Here is a 14,435-nt window from a genome sequence, read left to right on the forward strand (position 1 = left end):
TTTTAGAATTTATCAATAATAGAAATAATTTTAGAACTTAGCGACAAATTACAAGAATTTCATGCTCAAAGCTCATGTCCTTGAGAATTGTAATTCTTTCATCAGTAAAATGATACTTATGCAGATCTCTGCGTTCCATGCATCACTGATTGTACATGAAAGTTTGGCCAATTAGCCTCGCAATTTTAATAAAATCTTTTGGAATAAAATATGGCAGTTAAATTAGGAATCTTAGAAATATCATAAGATTTTTAAAAAATAACAAAATTATTCCAATATTTTATAAAATAAAATAAATTACCCTTTAAAACAATTATCAAATTTTAAAGTATATTTTTACCATTTTTGAGTGTGGAAAATTTTTAATCAATTTGTTGAATTGAGATTTTTTAAATTTATACATCTTTTTAAATTTTAATTCTGTTTAGAATAGGGTAATTAATCGAATTTTTAAAAATTAATATTATATTATATGTATTGCCCGCCCAAGCCCTCAACCACCGACCCACCCAATAAACCAATCCAATATTAAAAATCCATAACCCACTGATACTAACCCGGTAGCCTTAAGCCAACCCGAAAATCCCTAATCTAAAACAAAAAATAACACAAAAATCCCCAATCTACTAACCCGAATCAGTAATCTAATGTTCTTATCTCCCCAAATATCTTGCTTCCTCTGAAAATATCCCTACCACCGAGTGCCGACAGCCACCAGTCACCACCGACCACCGTAACCCAACGCAGTGACGCACCTTCACTTTCTGGTCACTTCACTAACCACCGTCCAATATTTCAAGGCTCAAGCAGCTTGCACTCTTCTGGGTTCTCCGTTGTCGTCGCTCATCATTGCTGGAACCCCTTTTACCTTCAGGTTCTTGTTGGGTTCTTGGTTTTTCAAGGTGTAATTAGTTGCCTTGTTTTTTGATAAATGGACAGTGTTGGGGATTAGTTTAGGATTGGGTTTATGCCAAAATTCTTTTAATTTTATCGAAAACCTTTCACAAAATTTTTAGTTTTGCCCCTAATCACGGGGAAGTACTTAGTAGTGACATAGCTTTTTTTGTGTTCATTGTAGCAGCTTTAAAGAATTTTACTTATAAAAAGGACGTGACAGAACAAATTTAAGACAGCAGCCCTATACCTTTGCCTTTAACATTATTCCCAAATCCCCCAAATCAGTTCCTATTTTCACCAAAAATCCCTAGGTGTTGTTGTGCCGCTTACCAGCAGGTGAAGCTGCTGCTTCCTCTGTCGCCGGCGTTCACTACTGTCTTCTCCTTCTCTGCTCCAGCCTTCAGCCGTTGCTGTCCCGCTGTGCTGCTGGTCAATTTCATCCAATTCCAGGTATATCCATGGCTTCAAGAGAAACTATGTTCTTTTTCAATCCCTTTTATATTCAATCCTACTTGTCCTCGAAGTTGCCAGTAAATCAAATTTTCTTTTTGGGTTTTTGCATCGGTGAGTTCTTTTCGTTCTTCAATCACTTAATGCATCGTTTTGTTTCTTTAATGTTTAATGTTATATTGAATTCGTTGTTAAAGATTGTTTCTTTGGTCTATTCTTTGAATGAGAGATACATGGATTTTAAATTTTGAATTCACTGTTAAAGTGTCTCAAAAGCTTGAATTTCCAGTTATTTCTTTTAACTTTACTGGAGTTAACATTTTTTTTTTGAAGCTTGAACTTTTTATTTTTGGCCATTGATGTAGGGTGTTGGAATTCACTGTTTAAAGGTTCCCAGTTATTAAAGCATGAATTCATTGTTAAAGCATCTCAAAATGAAATCTTTTTTTGCCATTGATGTAGGGTGTTGGAGATACTTACTAATTTACATGTGATTTAAGTTTTTAGAAAAATGGGTAATTGTTTAGGGTCAGAATGGATCCCTCAAAGCAAGAAACAAACCAAAAAAAAGCTTCTAAACCGATGGCTAAGAAGGAAACCCAAGAATTCCAATTTGTTGTTTACAATACCATGACTCAGCAAAAAGAGGTTTTCAAGCCCAAAATCCCTGGAAAAGTTCGCATGTATGTCTGCGGTGTCACTGCCTATGATTTCAGTCACCTTGGCCATGCTCGTGCTGCCGTTTCCTTTGATGTCCTTTACAGGTGCATAATTTGTCTTAGAGAAACCCCTTGTACTTTTTTCCCCCTTTATTTTTAAAATTGGTTGCTGACTATTGGAATTATACAGGTACCTTAAGCATTTGGGTTATGAGGTTACTTATGTCAGGAATTTTACTGATGTTGATGATAAGGTTTGAATTTCTATCTGAGCAGCTCTTTGCTTTCGGTTTTTGGTGATTTAGTTGAGAGCAATGACCGTTTTTTTTTTTTTTATGATGTTGAAATGATACTTATCATTTGAATCTGATGCATTCAACTTATGTATTTCTAATATTGGGGTGGGGAGTTGAAACTTCAACTTAATAGTTGTTTTCTCCTTTTGAGTTTATTGAATAATTATGTCAACAGTTGACGTCTATTTGATTTGTATATCTGTTTTGAACTTGTTTATGAGCATTCTTTCTGGAGATGTTATAGACAGAATGTGTTCTCTTGTTGCTTATGGTTTGCCACTTTTACTTTCTGACTGATAGTCCATCTCTCATATCTCAATAACAATTATGTCTTTCTCATATTATGAGAGCTACTGATTGGACTTTTTCAGATAATTCGTCGAGCCAATGAGACTGGAGAAGATCCAATAAGTTTGAGTGACCGGTACTGTAAAGAATATAATATAGATATGAGTGATCTACAGTGCCTTTCTCCAACACATGAGCCACGTGTTTCTGATCACATGGAGCAGATCAAAGATATGATAACTCAGGTTTCCTTCCTATTTAATATGCCAGTTTTATTTTGTAGAAATATGAATACCATGATTCCTCTCTCCCTTTAGCAATCGTGCATCTCTCTCTCCCCCCTTGTGGAAAATGTAGTGCACATATTTATGGTCGAGTTCACTGTTGCATCTCTATTGCTACTTTAGGGGAATTTTCCTAGTATAATTAGGTTTATGCACATTTAAAACTCATGATAGCACTATGTTTTTATGTATGCATGCATAATGTGCATATGTATGTATTTGCATTAACAAAAGTATGATTCATTTAAATGGGTTATATCTGGTAGTTATATTTTCAGATCGTTACCTTATCATTGTGATAAAAAGCTATTATTGGGCTTGTCATTGTCATGTATTGTATACTTGTAATTTATCTACATCTCCCCAATGATAATCTATGATGTAGCAAGGACCCAAGCTCTGGTCTTAGAAGGCGTTTAAGATGTTTCTTTCTAATATTGATCATGAAGAAGTAGAAGAGCAGTTTTTAACTTGCACCAATTCATATTGAGCTGAAGTTGCCAATTTTAATTGTTAAGAGTTGTTGAACTGCTAAACATGAAGTCTATTACATATATTGCATTAGTATAACGTGTGAAGGGCTGAAGGCAATTACTTCATATGCCGTTTTTTAACTCCTCTCATAACTTTCTCTATAATTTCATCTTGCAGATTATAAACAAAGACTTTGGATATGTTGTTGATGGCGATGTGTTTTTTGCTGTTGATAAATTCCCAAATTATGGCAAGTTATCTGGGCAGAAGCTGGAAAACAATAGAGCAGGTGAACGTGTTGCTGTTGACTCAAGGAAGCGTAATCCTTCCGACTTTGCATTATGGAAGGTGCAAAACCTACTAACTTACTAGTGATTTTAGGTTTGTAATCAAGCTGAGTCTAGCCTATAGGGGCCCAAGATTCTTTCCTTTTAAAATCTTGAGGCTTGATCATGGGGGAGCTTTAATTTATGTGCTTGACTTGTTTTGAAAAAAATAAAGCTACTTGAGCTCCCTTCAATTAGGTTCAGTTATTATTAAATTTATTTAAGGAGTAGGTATTTATAGTGTGTTCATGCTTGCGACTTTTCATCTAAATTCTAAAATTTGCCCCTTCTAGAGTTGCTGTACTGTGCTTAATCTGGTCAAGCTATAAAAAAAATTATTCAAATTACCATTGCTTTCTAATGTCTAGCTGTTGATTGAAACAACTACCACGTAAACTCTATGGATGGGACTCTAATAGGCAACTATATTTAAAGTACGAGCTAAGTTACCTGAAATTTTTATTTTCTCTAAAGTACTTGTGTTCGACATCTATGTCCGACGCATTTAGATGCGGAGGTCTTATCCTCAAATTATATGGAAACTTAAAAAACGGTGAGCTATCTGCATAAGACACATCTCATTATCCAACATTCATCTGAACTCTAGGTTACATAGAGTACAAGGATGACAAACCCTAATTACAAGATAACCAAAATTTAAGACTTGCAATTTAGATACCCCTCCCCCTTCAATAATAATGACACATTTCATTGAAACTATTGTTGCACAAATTCTAATGTCAAAATTTCTTCATCCATTCTATTTGCATCAGTTACCTACCATTTATAATGTTGGCATCAACTCCAAATTCTGATGTTGAATAATTGTTTCAGGCTGCAAAGCCAGGTGAGCCATCTTGGGACAGCCCTTGGGGACCTGGACGACCTGGGTGGCACATAGAATGTAGTGCAATGAGTGCACATTATTTAAGCTTCAAATTTGACATTCATGGTGGTGGGCTTGATTTGATTTTTCCTCACCATGAAAATGAAATTGCTCAAAGTTGTGCTGCATGCGAAGAGAGTGACGTAAGTTATTGGATGCACAATGGGCATGTTACTAATAACAATGAGAAGATGTCAAAATCTTTGGGTAACTTTTTCACAATTCGCCAGGTGAAGTTGGGGCTTATTATTTATGTGATTTTCCTCCCACCTGGTTCTAGTTGCAGAAGTATTCTCATACGAGCTTCCTTTTTTGTGTTAAATTATTTGTTTTCTTCTAGATTACTGAGAGATATCATCCACTGGCTTTGCGATACTTCTTGATAAATGCACACTATCGTTCTCCTCTCAATTACTCCGTTGTTCAGTTGGAAGGTGCATCAGATGCTGTTTTTTACATATATCAGGTTTAAAGCTTATTTCACTTCTATTTTACTTTACAATAGGCATATGTTGGTCAGAATTCAGATGTCTTAGTACGGACAGTGATCTGGCCTTTTAGGCTTAAAATTTGTTTATATGAATTGTCTAGGGCTTGTATTCTTTTGAGGTGTCATGGATGCAGGAGCGTGCCTCATTCCATTTCTTGGAGTTCAGCTATATTTTAATATTGGCCTCCTTTTACCACTTAATATTCTTCTATAATTGATTGGATTTGCGCTACCAGTAGAGTTTCTTCCAGGTTAAAAGTTACTCAAAAAGTCTGACCAGATTATTTGTTGAGTCAACCTGAGATCCCAAGTTTTTTTTTCTGAATTACAGACTCCAGGCAAATGTACCTGGAGTTAGTTTAGATTCAAGTCCTTAGGAAAAGTATCCTTACCTGCTTTGTTGTACAGACTTTGAAAGATTGTCAAGATGCTCTATTGCAACTACAAGAAGAAATGCCCAACGATGGCAAACCAGCTCGGATTAGTCCGGACGCCAAGGAATGCATTAGCAAGCTCCGCAATGAGTTCCAGGTGAAAATGTCAGATGACTTGAGCACTTCACTTATACTGACTGGAGCCTTTCTAGAAGCATTGAAGTTGGTAAACAATTTGTTGACCATGCTAAAGGTATCTGTTTATCTTTCCGAATGCTAGTAACTCTCTTTTATATATATATAAGTCTATGCCAAGGAAGATAAAAATATATTTTCTCTTGTAATTTGACAGAAGAAGCAGCAAAAGCAACAAAGATTATTGGTAATTAAATCCCTTAAAGAGATTGAGAACGAAGTTACAAAAGTTTTGGATGTTCTTGGATTGCAGCCACCTTGGTCTTATAACGAGGTGATTGGATTTACTTATTAAATAATGTTACAGATTCATGCCTTCTGTAAAAGTTAACACTTAAGATGATGAATTTCTACTAAACAGGTTTTGCTGCAATTAAAGGAGAAAGCATTGACGAGAGCCGGGTTGGTGGAGGATGATGTGATTCGTCTAATTAACGAGCGAGCTGAAGTGAGGAGAAACAAAGACTTCTTGAAAAGTGATCAGATGAGAGCTCATTTGCAAGCAAAGGGCATTGCACTCATGGATGTAGGCACGGAAACAATTTGGAGACCTTGTGTTCCTGTTCAACAAGACTCGGAAATAGTGCCATCAGAGGGCCGGAAGGTCCCTCCCAAGCCTGAAAGTGCATAAGAATGCAGATCTTGATTCAAGTTCACCAAAAAAAAAAAAACATATTGAATTTGCTTCGTATGGTGGTTTTTATTGTCAAAACAATTTGGTGGGATCAAGGCCATTTCTAGACGGTTTTGATTCATAATTTATAAAATGTCTTTCCCTTTCTGACCTAGTAAACTTGTGTAATGAACCAAGTTCTCTAACGATCGGATTGATTGCCTTGCTTCTATTTGGCCTTCAGCTGCACGGACAGTGAGCCAGATTTTTTCTCTTCTGATTACAGTACTTTAGTAACAGGCATGAATATGGTGGTTATATTGTCCTTTTTAAAGTTTGGTTCAGATTAGCAATGATTATGGGTCACGATACCCACTTATGCCCAACCCAAAGGTCTCCCAAATTATTCGGGTAAAAGATTAGGCTCTTTAGACTTGAGTTTAAACATTTAAGGTTTGAGCTCTGGTTTGATCTGTTTTAAGTTATCATATTATATATTATGTTATTTTTATATAATTTAGAGTAAATGAAAAAAAATAAACTTATACTAAATATAGAATATTATTTTAATGTAGCAGTTAAAAAAATATCAAGATGAATAAATAAGTATTTTAATAAATAAAAATGTATAAAATTATTAAATATTAAAATAAAATAATATAATTTTTTTAAAAATAGAAAATAATATGAACGGATTTAAAATGAAATTTAGTTAATTTTTGTAAATACAAGAGGGTTCTAAAGCAGATTAGACTGAGAAAGTATGAAATATGTTACTATTGTATTTAAGGCCGTCTTAATTCGACGCATGAACACCTATGAATTGAGTTTATGATAAGCTGTTAATGTCGGTCTACGATCAGAGGGTGAAAAACTTGTACACGTGTAAGCAGATTAAAGTATCAGATGTGGAGACAGCATGGTTCATGCCATGGAGATGGAATAGGGGAATCTAAAAGCCTGAATGGTTTTCCAGTCTGGGACAAACAAGACAACGATTAGTATTACTCAATGACGACCCTAGCTCCAAATAACCCAGACTCCATCTATGCTTTTACTGTTAAGGTTGGTCTGTCGTTCTTTTCTCTAATCCTTTTTTTTATCACTGTTTAAGCTCTTCAGTAAGTTTTAAGTCCACTTAAGAGCTTTAAGTTCACTTACTTACCCTTTTTAAAGTAAAATCTTGCTAGGCTATGTTGTTTTGTTCTTTAAACTCATCATATCTTGTTATGAAATAGCAAATTTGGTAAGATGGTTGCTTGACACCTTTTCAGTATTTTTTGGGTTCTAAACTTATCACTAGTAAGACTTCTGTTTGCAGATTACTCATTTTGCTAAGGTTGTTTAGTTAATTATTTTTGATGGGGCAATAGAAAGGAAACTAAATTAACTTGATACAGAGATGCTGACCTGAGATATCAGTGGAGAAATGATCTTTTTTTTGTATGAAAATAACGCCAAATGCAGAAACTTTCTTAGTTTCTTAATGCTTAACAAGGGTTCTTAATGGTTTTTAATCTGATGAGATTTTATTGAGCATCAGATGGAGGAGAAGAAGGTAGTGAAATTAAATTGTAATATTCTATTTCATTGCTAACCAATCAAATGGTTGTAAATGGTATTGTCCTGGTTTCTTTTACAGAAAAGGATTTAAAAGGGGCATTTTGTGTATATATTTTCTCTTTTATGCATATGATCCTCTGCTTCTGTTGATAGGATGCTAAGGGAAACGATGTGGATCTCAATATTTACCGAGGAAAAGTGATGTTGATTGTTAATGTTGCTTCCAAATGGTACCTTCTTTCTATTTCTGTGATCAATATTTAATGTGTTATATTTGCAACTGAGCCAATTGACGACTGTTTATTGCCATGAATTTATTTTTATGACTATCTCTTCGGTTATTTTATGACAGTGGAATGACAAATTCCAACTACACAGAACTGAACCAATTATACGAGAAGTATAAAGATCAAGGTTTGCATTTTGAACCTTTGAGTTTGCCTTAACCTTCATTATCGATGTGTTTAGAAGAACAATGTAATACAACAGGCTCTACTGTTTCCTTATGTGTGCATATATTTGTTGAACTTTTATCGGGATGACTTCCACTTTGAAAGATACATTGACATTACATTGCTCGCATGAACTAAAATCTGCTTTTGTTTCTGTAAAAGGCTTGGAGATTCTGGCTTTTCCGTGCAATCAATTTGGGGAGGAGGAACCAGGATCAAATGTTGAGATTTCTGAATTTGTTTGCACCCGCTTTAGATCGGAATTTCCTATCTTTGATAAGGTAACTAGAACCATGCTGTACTTGTTTTACTGTTGAAGCTTAGTAAAACTTGGGTAATTTTGCCACAATCATTGTTCGCAGTTCTGAACTTTACAGTTTTTTTTAACCAGGATTCATATAGTTGAGGATCTACCGCGATGGGCATACTTTAGGCACAATTTTGCTAACATGATTGCATTAAGAACACCGCTCATGAACCGTATGAATATAATGTGTAAATTTTTATTGAAGCATCTCTTCTTGCTGTTGTGATATTAGATTGAAGTAAATGGTGATAATGCCTCTCCACTGTACAAGTACTTAAAGTTGGGGAAATGGGGAATTTTCGGAGATGATATCCAATGGAACTTCGCCAAGTTCTTGGTCAGTAAGGATGGCCAAGTTGTTCATCGTTATTACCCCACCACTTCTCCACTTAGTCTTGAGGTGAACCACCTTTTCTTTTGCCTTCCCAATTCTTATGCTTAAAAGTTTGATTTTGGCATTTTATATTGAGGTGGTGTTATTATGAAGTGAATTTGATCTTTGGATTTATATGGTGTTATTGCAGTATGATATAAAGCAGTTACTGGAATAATTAGTGACAAAGAGGAGGTAAGATGAAAACCTGGCCAGTTAGTGCTGAGAGGTAAAGGCTAAGACTGATCAACTGATCAGAATGTGAGCATAAAATATTTGTTCTCATCCACGAGTGTTTAGTTCAGGTTTGTAAAATTTGTATTGCAAAATACTGTGTTAGAACAATGTTGGACTTTATCACCATGTATGTATGTATGTTTATATGTTGGGTGTAAGAGTTGCCTTAGTTTAAGATCAAGCTCAAGGAGCTTGAGCTTAATAGTCAAGTCCCAAAACCCGCTTAATCTGTATTTGATGCGTGTCCAGATGAGATAAAATAACTTTTTATAAAAAACCGAATTCATCTATGTTGAATGCACCCACTGAACCGAATTTGAACAACATAATGTAGAAGTTTTATTCCTTGGAAACTACGAAGAGTGGAAGCTTCATGCTCAAAGGACATGGATGAACTGAATTCATATTCTCCTTTACATTTCTTTTTTACCAGTTATGAACTTAATGATTGTGTTGACTTATTATTTAAATTACTTAAGCAAATTGATGAAAAGTTAATGGAAATCTGAATGAATTTTCAGGTTTGTCCTTGCAGTTTTATATTGATTAATCCTCCATTTGTAATAGACCGTCACAAATTTGCTTTTCCAGTCCTTATTCCTGCACTGCCTCCTTTCATACTTAAAATGAAAGAAAAAAATACCATTAACAGAAGCTTAGAGTTACAAATGGATTCCGGATTTTAGACCCTTTTATCATGCCTGACAGCCAAGTAGAATAGCTTCATTGCTGTTTGTTGACGGTTTTCTTGTTTTTCATCCAACTTTGAAATGTTGCAGATACTAGTAGATGGATTTCACAGTTACCACAGACAATATGTCTTCGCCCTACATACTAGACAAACAGTGACTTTGTTACAATCTAAGTTAGCAACCCTGTTGCACCTATTGGGCGGATGGGGAAGGTTTTAAATTTTTTCATACTTCTCGAAGATTCAGTACATGTACAACAAGTATGTACGTGAATGCGGTGCTCATCCTCGCATCAAGTCAATATCTGCGTGAGGGTTTCTCAGACCAATTGGCCGTGAACCGGGCCAAGCACTCATAGAAGGGGGAGTGAAATGTTGAGTTGAAGGTGCAGTTGTTGGCATAGTTGAGTCACTGCAGCGCTGGGGCACAGCCTCCTCTGCTTTTGGGCTTGCCAGTTGCTTGTTCTTTGTTTTAGATCCCCCATAAACAAAGCTGCAAACCACCAGCTGCAGCAAGTGTATAATACCTTAAAATCATATGCATAAGCTTCTCATTTTTTTAACCCACCGAAAACACTATCCGGGTTGCAGACATACAATTCAATGACATATCACACTCTTATTCAAACCCACTCATTCCAACCAGCACGTCTTATGCGCATGCAAATAAGACCCTAGTCAGACTCGTCTGATTTTATAAGCATCAAAATAGAAGTTAAATTTGGAGAAATGAAAAGGATACCTGAACTAGGCTTGATGCAATCAATGTTGCAATGCCACCACCTATGACATGACCGTCGGGAGTAGAAAGTGAAGCACTTATGCATCCTGTTCGACTGCGTGGTCCACCATCCTCGGCAAGTAAGTAAGAACCGGACAAGCATAATATCTCAAACTGGCCCTAACAAAAGCTAAAACAGATCAAATAAGTTCCCACCTAGCTAAGGATAAATATGTAAAATGGAAGGATCAAATATTACATGATTATAAACAAAATTAAACATTACATGACAGTTTCATTGGCAGAAAGCCTGTACAGACAAAGCACAGAGACAATGACGACAACAAAAATCCCTGACCGAACTAGTACATAATTCAGGCCACCATACTATGGTTTCACAAAATGCATTTTCATCCGGAGGAAAGAAGCACATTGGTTTCATGTTCTACATTTCAAACTGCCATTCTAAGAACTCAAATAAAGAAGCTAGTAAGACATTTGGGCATTAGAAGAGTCATGGCATAAAGACTTCTTCTTTTTTTAAGAGAAGGAAATGCCAAAAGAAGGGCAAGTGCCACAACCTCATATGTCACAGTAGGAGTAGAAGATGCAGGTTGACGTAGGGTTACAGAGGAAACTGTACCACTGCCTGATAAGATGCAGACAGCTCTTGGCCTTTGTTGTGAAAAGGACAACATTTTCGCTACAATGTCCTGGAAAACAAGATTGCATATTCCTTGTCAAATTAAAGATATACAATCTACATGGTTAGGAAATTGCTGATGCTATTTGCAACTGAATCATACAGGTAAAACACATTAAGTTTATTTGAAACAGATATGATTTCCCATGTCCCTTGTATGCCAATTCATAAAGGCACATGTGTCCTTAAAGTTGGACGGTAACTCATACTCACAGACAGTTCAAAGAGTGAAGTGGCTGTGCCAAAGTTACCATTATGCATAGATCAGTGTCCTTTTGAACAAGTTGAACACTGTCATCTCTAAGGTTAACTCCACTAAACAAATTAATCATTAAAAGCTGGTTCAGAAGAGAAATTCAATATTTATCACAAGAAACAAAGATGGAGCAGAGAACTAGCATGCAAATGTGGTAAGTATAACGGTCTCCTCCTATACTTTTCTAACTCGTACCACCTTAACAACACATCTGTTGGATATGGGCATGCTTGTAATCCCCATGCATGTTTAGTCTGATCTGTATTTGAGTGTATGATCATAGGGTTAGTCAAGAATACTTCCCATCCATCAACGTCTTCTTATTCTCATAATTTACATGGAGGAGATCACAATTCCATCCACGTTAAAGTCACAAGAATTACAAGCTCCAACAAAACCCTAGAAAACATTACGCACCAATAATGCAATGGAAAGGACCTGTTTCCAAATCATCTAGCTCAAAAGCTATGCTATATTAAAGATATTCTCATGCACCTATTTAACTGCAAAAGATATAAATTCAACATCACTTGTATTGTGTATTAAATGTGAGATAAACTAGAAGGAAGTCATTTACTTCTCCAATTCCAACAGTGACAACATGGGGAGCAAAGGCCAGCCCCGCCGAACTGTTCATCCATTCACCTATCAGAAACAACTGAACTTTTAAAGACATATCCTGAAAACAAGCAGCATATATTCGCAATACAGGTAGTTATCTAAGCATCAAAATGCAACAAAAATCTAACCTAGAGTTGCTAATTGCTGCTTCCTCCCAGTCCCAGGAGGACGGCCTTTCTTTCTTTTTTGGCCAGAAGCATCTGAGCCTGATGAAGACTTAGGCTTAGAAGGCAATGGCAAAAGTCCCAATGAAACCTGCCCACCAGGTGCATATTTCCGGGGCCTCCCTCTCTTTTTCTTCACCGGCTCCCCCGGTGGCATCCCAGAGGAGACACCCATTTCAATGCCATGAGGGAAACTGACATTTTTAGGCTCCCCTGTAAATGTTGATCCAATATTTGACTGAAGCTGAACCTGGGGGTTAGATGGGGGCCTGAACCCTTGTTGAGAATAAAATGCAGATATGCCAGTGGGTGTCACAGATCCAGAACTAGGCCCACCAACCCCTCTATGAATATAATAAGGAGATGACCCGCCTGATAATGCCATAGCTTCTCTCCCATCCATGCATTTACTAGTGAGGAATTAAACACAATTTAAGGAAAGAAAAAAAGAACCTCTTTTTTTTTTACCAAAAATTTGTGTATTTATTAAAGCCTTTTAACCCCAGAACTAAACTGATTCAATTTTGAAACAAAGAAGACGTTTTGAGAAAAGGGTTTTACCATGGTTTTTCGAGAAGTGGAGAAAAATATACCAACAAAAACAACTACAGAATTTGAAATATCTGCTTCAAAGGAATCCCCTTTTTAACCATAAATGTTATAAAGCAAACATAATGAAGTTCAAAGATAAATAAATAAAATTTAAGTACCCCAAGGAGCTTCAACAGAAACCCAGGAAAATAAGATGAACTATGAAAAGCTCAAAAACCCAAACAAAGTAGAAGCTTTTAGGAAATTGTAGCACACAGGGCCATGAATTCATCAAGGAAAACAAAACCCTAGACTTGAAAAACCTAGGGTTTTGTAAAAAGAAATCAGAAATCCAAGAAGAAGAAAAAAGGGAAAACAAAAGTGACAGTAAATAAAAGACAGGAAAATTTATTTGAAAAAATGAGGAGCTTCTTGAATCAAAATGCATGAAGTAGTAGAAAACTTTATCATTTTTCTGTAAAATAAATAAAAATTATTGGAGAGATCCCTTATTGTTTAGTGAAGAGTCAAGTGGGAGAGTGTTACTAGTATTCTGACTAAAAACCATTTTTAGAAAAGAGTTGAGTGATGGTATTGGGGAGGGACAGTAAGTGACCCACAAAAAGTACCCCTCAAAAAATAAAAAGACCCTCTCTTACAGTGTATATGTCCGTATCAAATTGCCATTTTCCCAAGTGCAGTAAGCTCTTTATTTTCCTTTTCGTTCATTTTTATTTTTTCCATTGAATCAAAGAATGAGCATTTAGCAGCTGTATTTTATTTTGTTTTTATATTACTCTGTTTCAATGAGTGTCTGTCTGCAGTTTGTTTGCTTTCGGGGTTTTCCCGCACTGTAGTACAACTGAGTCTTTATTACACTGATTAAAAACAGAGTCAAGGAGCAAGATAGAGTCGAGATGGTCAAGGAATCTAAACAATGGCTCTAACAGAGAGTAGGGGAGGAAATAATTTTTTAAATATTTATTTTGATGTGATGTGATGTTACAAAGGTACTATTTTTTGCTTCACGAATCACGACAGGGAAAAATGACGTTGGTCTTTGTTTTGGTTCTTTCAGATTCCCTGAGTGATGTCGTTTTAGATGTTTGACTAGTTTCATTGGGCATCATTACCACTTTCAGAACACCCTCATCTAATTCTGGAATGCCCGAAGCTAGACAACAGTCCTTTGATTTCCCCTAGCAATTTTCAATCTATTATCTTAGGTTGTGCCAATAAATTTACTTTTTTTTTTTTGAAGGAAATAAATTTACATTGATTATCGAATTTTAAAATATTATTGTATATTAATTAATGTTATTGGTTTATTACATTATAGTCATTTAGCAGTAAATTTCTGTTAAAAAGTGTGAAGTTAAACTGATTTGACAAATTATTTGACTTATTCTTTTCTTACTTTTATTATATCTATTTCTTTTCTTTTTTTGTTTTCTTTTTCTATTCATTTTCAAAGATTAACTTGAATTGCAATTTTTTTAGTGTTTGATTTATTACGGTTTGTAATGTTATTTTCTTGAATAAGATCGATATTTAAATTCATAACATTTTGACTATCTCTTGAAT

At 35.5% G+C, this 14,435-nt stretch overlaps 3 protein-coding genes across 8 annotated transcripts; 2 read left to right on the forward strand and 1 right to left on the reverse strand.

Annotated features, from left to right (window-relative positions):
* Nucleotides 1-469: 469 nt before the first annotated feature.
* On the forward strand, nt 470-6,566 carry LOC108483386 (cysteine--tRNA ligase 2, cytoplasmic). 6 transcript variants are annotated; one of them, XM_017786760.2, is made up of 11 exons: nt 470-902; nt 1,079-1,347; nt 1,875-2,111; nt 2,197-2,260; nt 2,674-2,835; nt 3,526-3,696; nt 4,509-4,790; nt 4,901-5,026; nt 5,459-5,677; nt 5,777-5,893; nt 5,981-6,566. In XM_017786760.2, exons 3-11 carry the CDS (start codon nt 1,882-1,884, stop codon nt 6,248-6,250), a joined length of 1,641 nt encoding a protein of 546 aa, XP_017642249.1. In that variant the 5' UTR covers nt 470-902; nt 1,079-1,347; nt 1,875-1,881; the 3' UTR covers nt 6,251-6,566. The 6 variants fall into 6 exon arrangements, with proteins under 6 accessions (XP_017642249.1, XP_017642250.1, XP_017642252.1 ...); XM_017786761.2 differs by having other exon boundaries at nt 1,082-1,347; XM_017786763.2 differs by having other exon boundaries at nt 470-874.
* Nucleotides 6,567-7,023: 457 nt separating this feature from the next.
* On the forward strand, nt 7,024-9,517 carry LOC108483627 (probable glutathione peroxidase 8). Its single transcript, XM_017787121.2, has 6 exons — nt 7,024-7,297; nt 7,949-8,025; nt 8,148-8,209; nt 8,410-8,528; nt 8,787-8,954; nt 9,079-9,517. The coding sequence occupies exons 1-6, from the start codon at nt 7,244-7,246 to the stop codon at nt 9,103-9,105; spliced, it is 507 nt and encodes a 168-aa protein (XP_017642610.1). The 5' UTR covers nt 7,024-7,243; the 3' UTR covers nt 9,106-9,517.
* Nucleotides 9,518-9,721: 204 nt separating this feature from the next.
* LOC108483626 (AT-hook motif nuclear-localized protein 5-like) lies at nt 9,722-13,455 on the reverse strand. Its single transcript, XM_017787120.2, has 5 exons — nt 12,285-13,455; nt 12,113-12,180; nt 11,158-11,289; nt 10,598-10,756; nt 9,722-10,362 (listed from the first exon to the last, which is right to left on the reverse strand). Exons 1-5 carry the CDS (start codon nt 12,721-12,723, stop codon nt 10,138-10,140), a joined length of 1,023 nt encoding a protein of 340 aa, XP_017642609.1. The 5' UTR covers nt 12,724-13,455; the 3' UTR covers nt 9,722-10,137.
* Nucleotides 13,456-14,435: the final 980 nt, after the last annotated feature.

The sequence above is a fragment of the Gossypium arboreum genome, chromosome 12 (assembly GCF_025698485.1).
Source record: "Gossypium arboreum isolate Shixiya-1 chromosome 12, ASM2569848v2, whole genome shotgun sequence".
NCBI lineage: Eukaryota > Viridiplantae > Streptophyta > Magnoliopsida > Malvales > Malvaceae > Gossypium > Gossypium arboreum.

Bases quoted from the DNA above. Each gene is read 5' to 3' on its own strand.
- LOC108483386 (XM_053022584.1), top strand. From the start codon at position 1,882: ATGGATCCCTCAAAGCAAGAAACAAACCAAAAAAAAGCTTCTAAACCG. The intron at 2,836-3,525 runs GTTTCCTTCCTA...TTCATCTTGCAG, and splicing joins TCAAAGATATGATAACTCAG to ATTATAAACAAAGACTTTGG. The intron at 3,697-4,508 runs GTGCAAAACCTA...TAATTGTTTCAG, and splicing joins CCGACTTTGCATTATGGAAG to GCTGCAAAGCCAGGTGAGCC.
- LOC108483627 (XM_017787121.2), top strand. From the start codon at position 7,244: ATGACGACCCTAGCTCCAAATAACCCAGACTCCATCTATGCTTTTACT. The intron at 7,298-7,948 runs GTTGGTCTGTCG...TTCTGTTGATAG, and splicing joins TCTATGCTTTTACTGTTAAG to GATGCTAAGGGAAACGATGT. The intron at 8,210-8,409 runs GTTTGCATTTTG...TTTCTGTAAAAG, and splicing joins CGAGAAGTATAAAGATCAAG to GCTTGGAGATTCTGGCTTTT.
- LOC108483626 (XM_017787120.2), bottom strand. From the start codon at position 12,723: ATGGATGGGAGAGAAGCTATGGCATTATCAGGCGGGTCATCTCCTTAT. The intron at 12,181-12,284 runs GTTAGATTTTTG...TGTTTCTGATAG, and splicing joins GCAGCAATTAGCAACTCTAG to GTGAATGGATGAACAGTTCG. The intron at 10,757-11,157 runs GTTGTGGCACTT...AGCTTTTGTTAG, and splicing joins CTCCTACTGTGACATATGAG to GGCCAGTTTGAGATATTATG.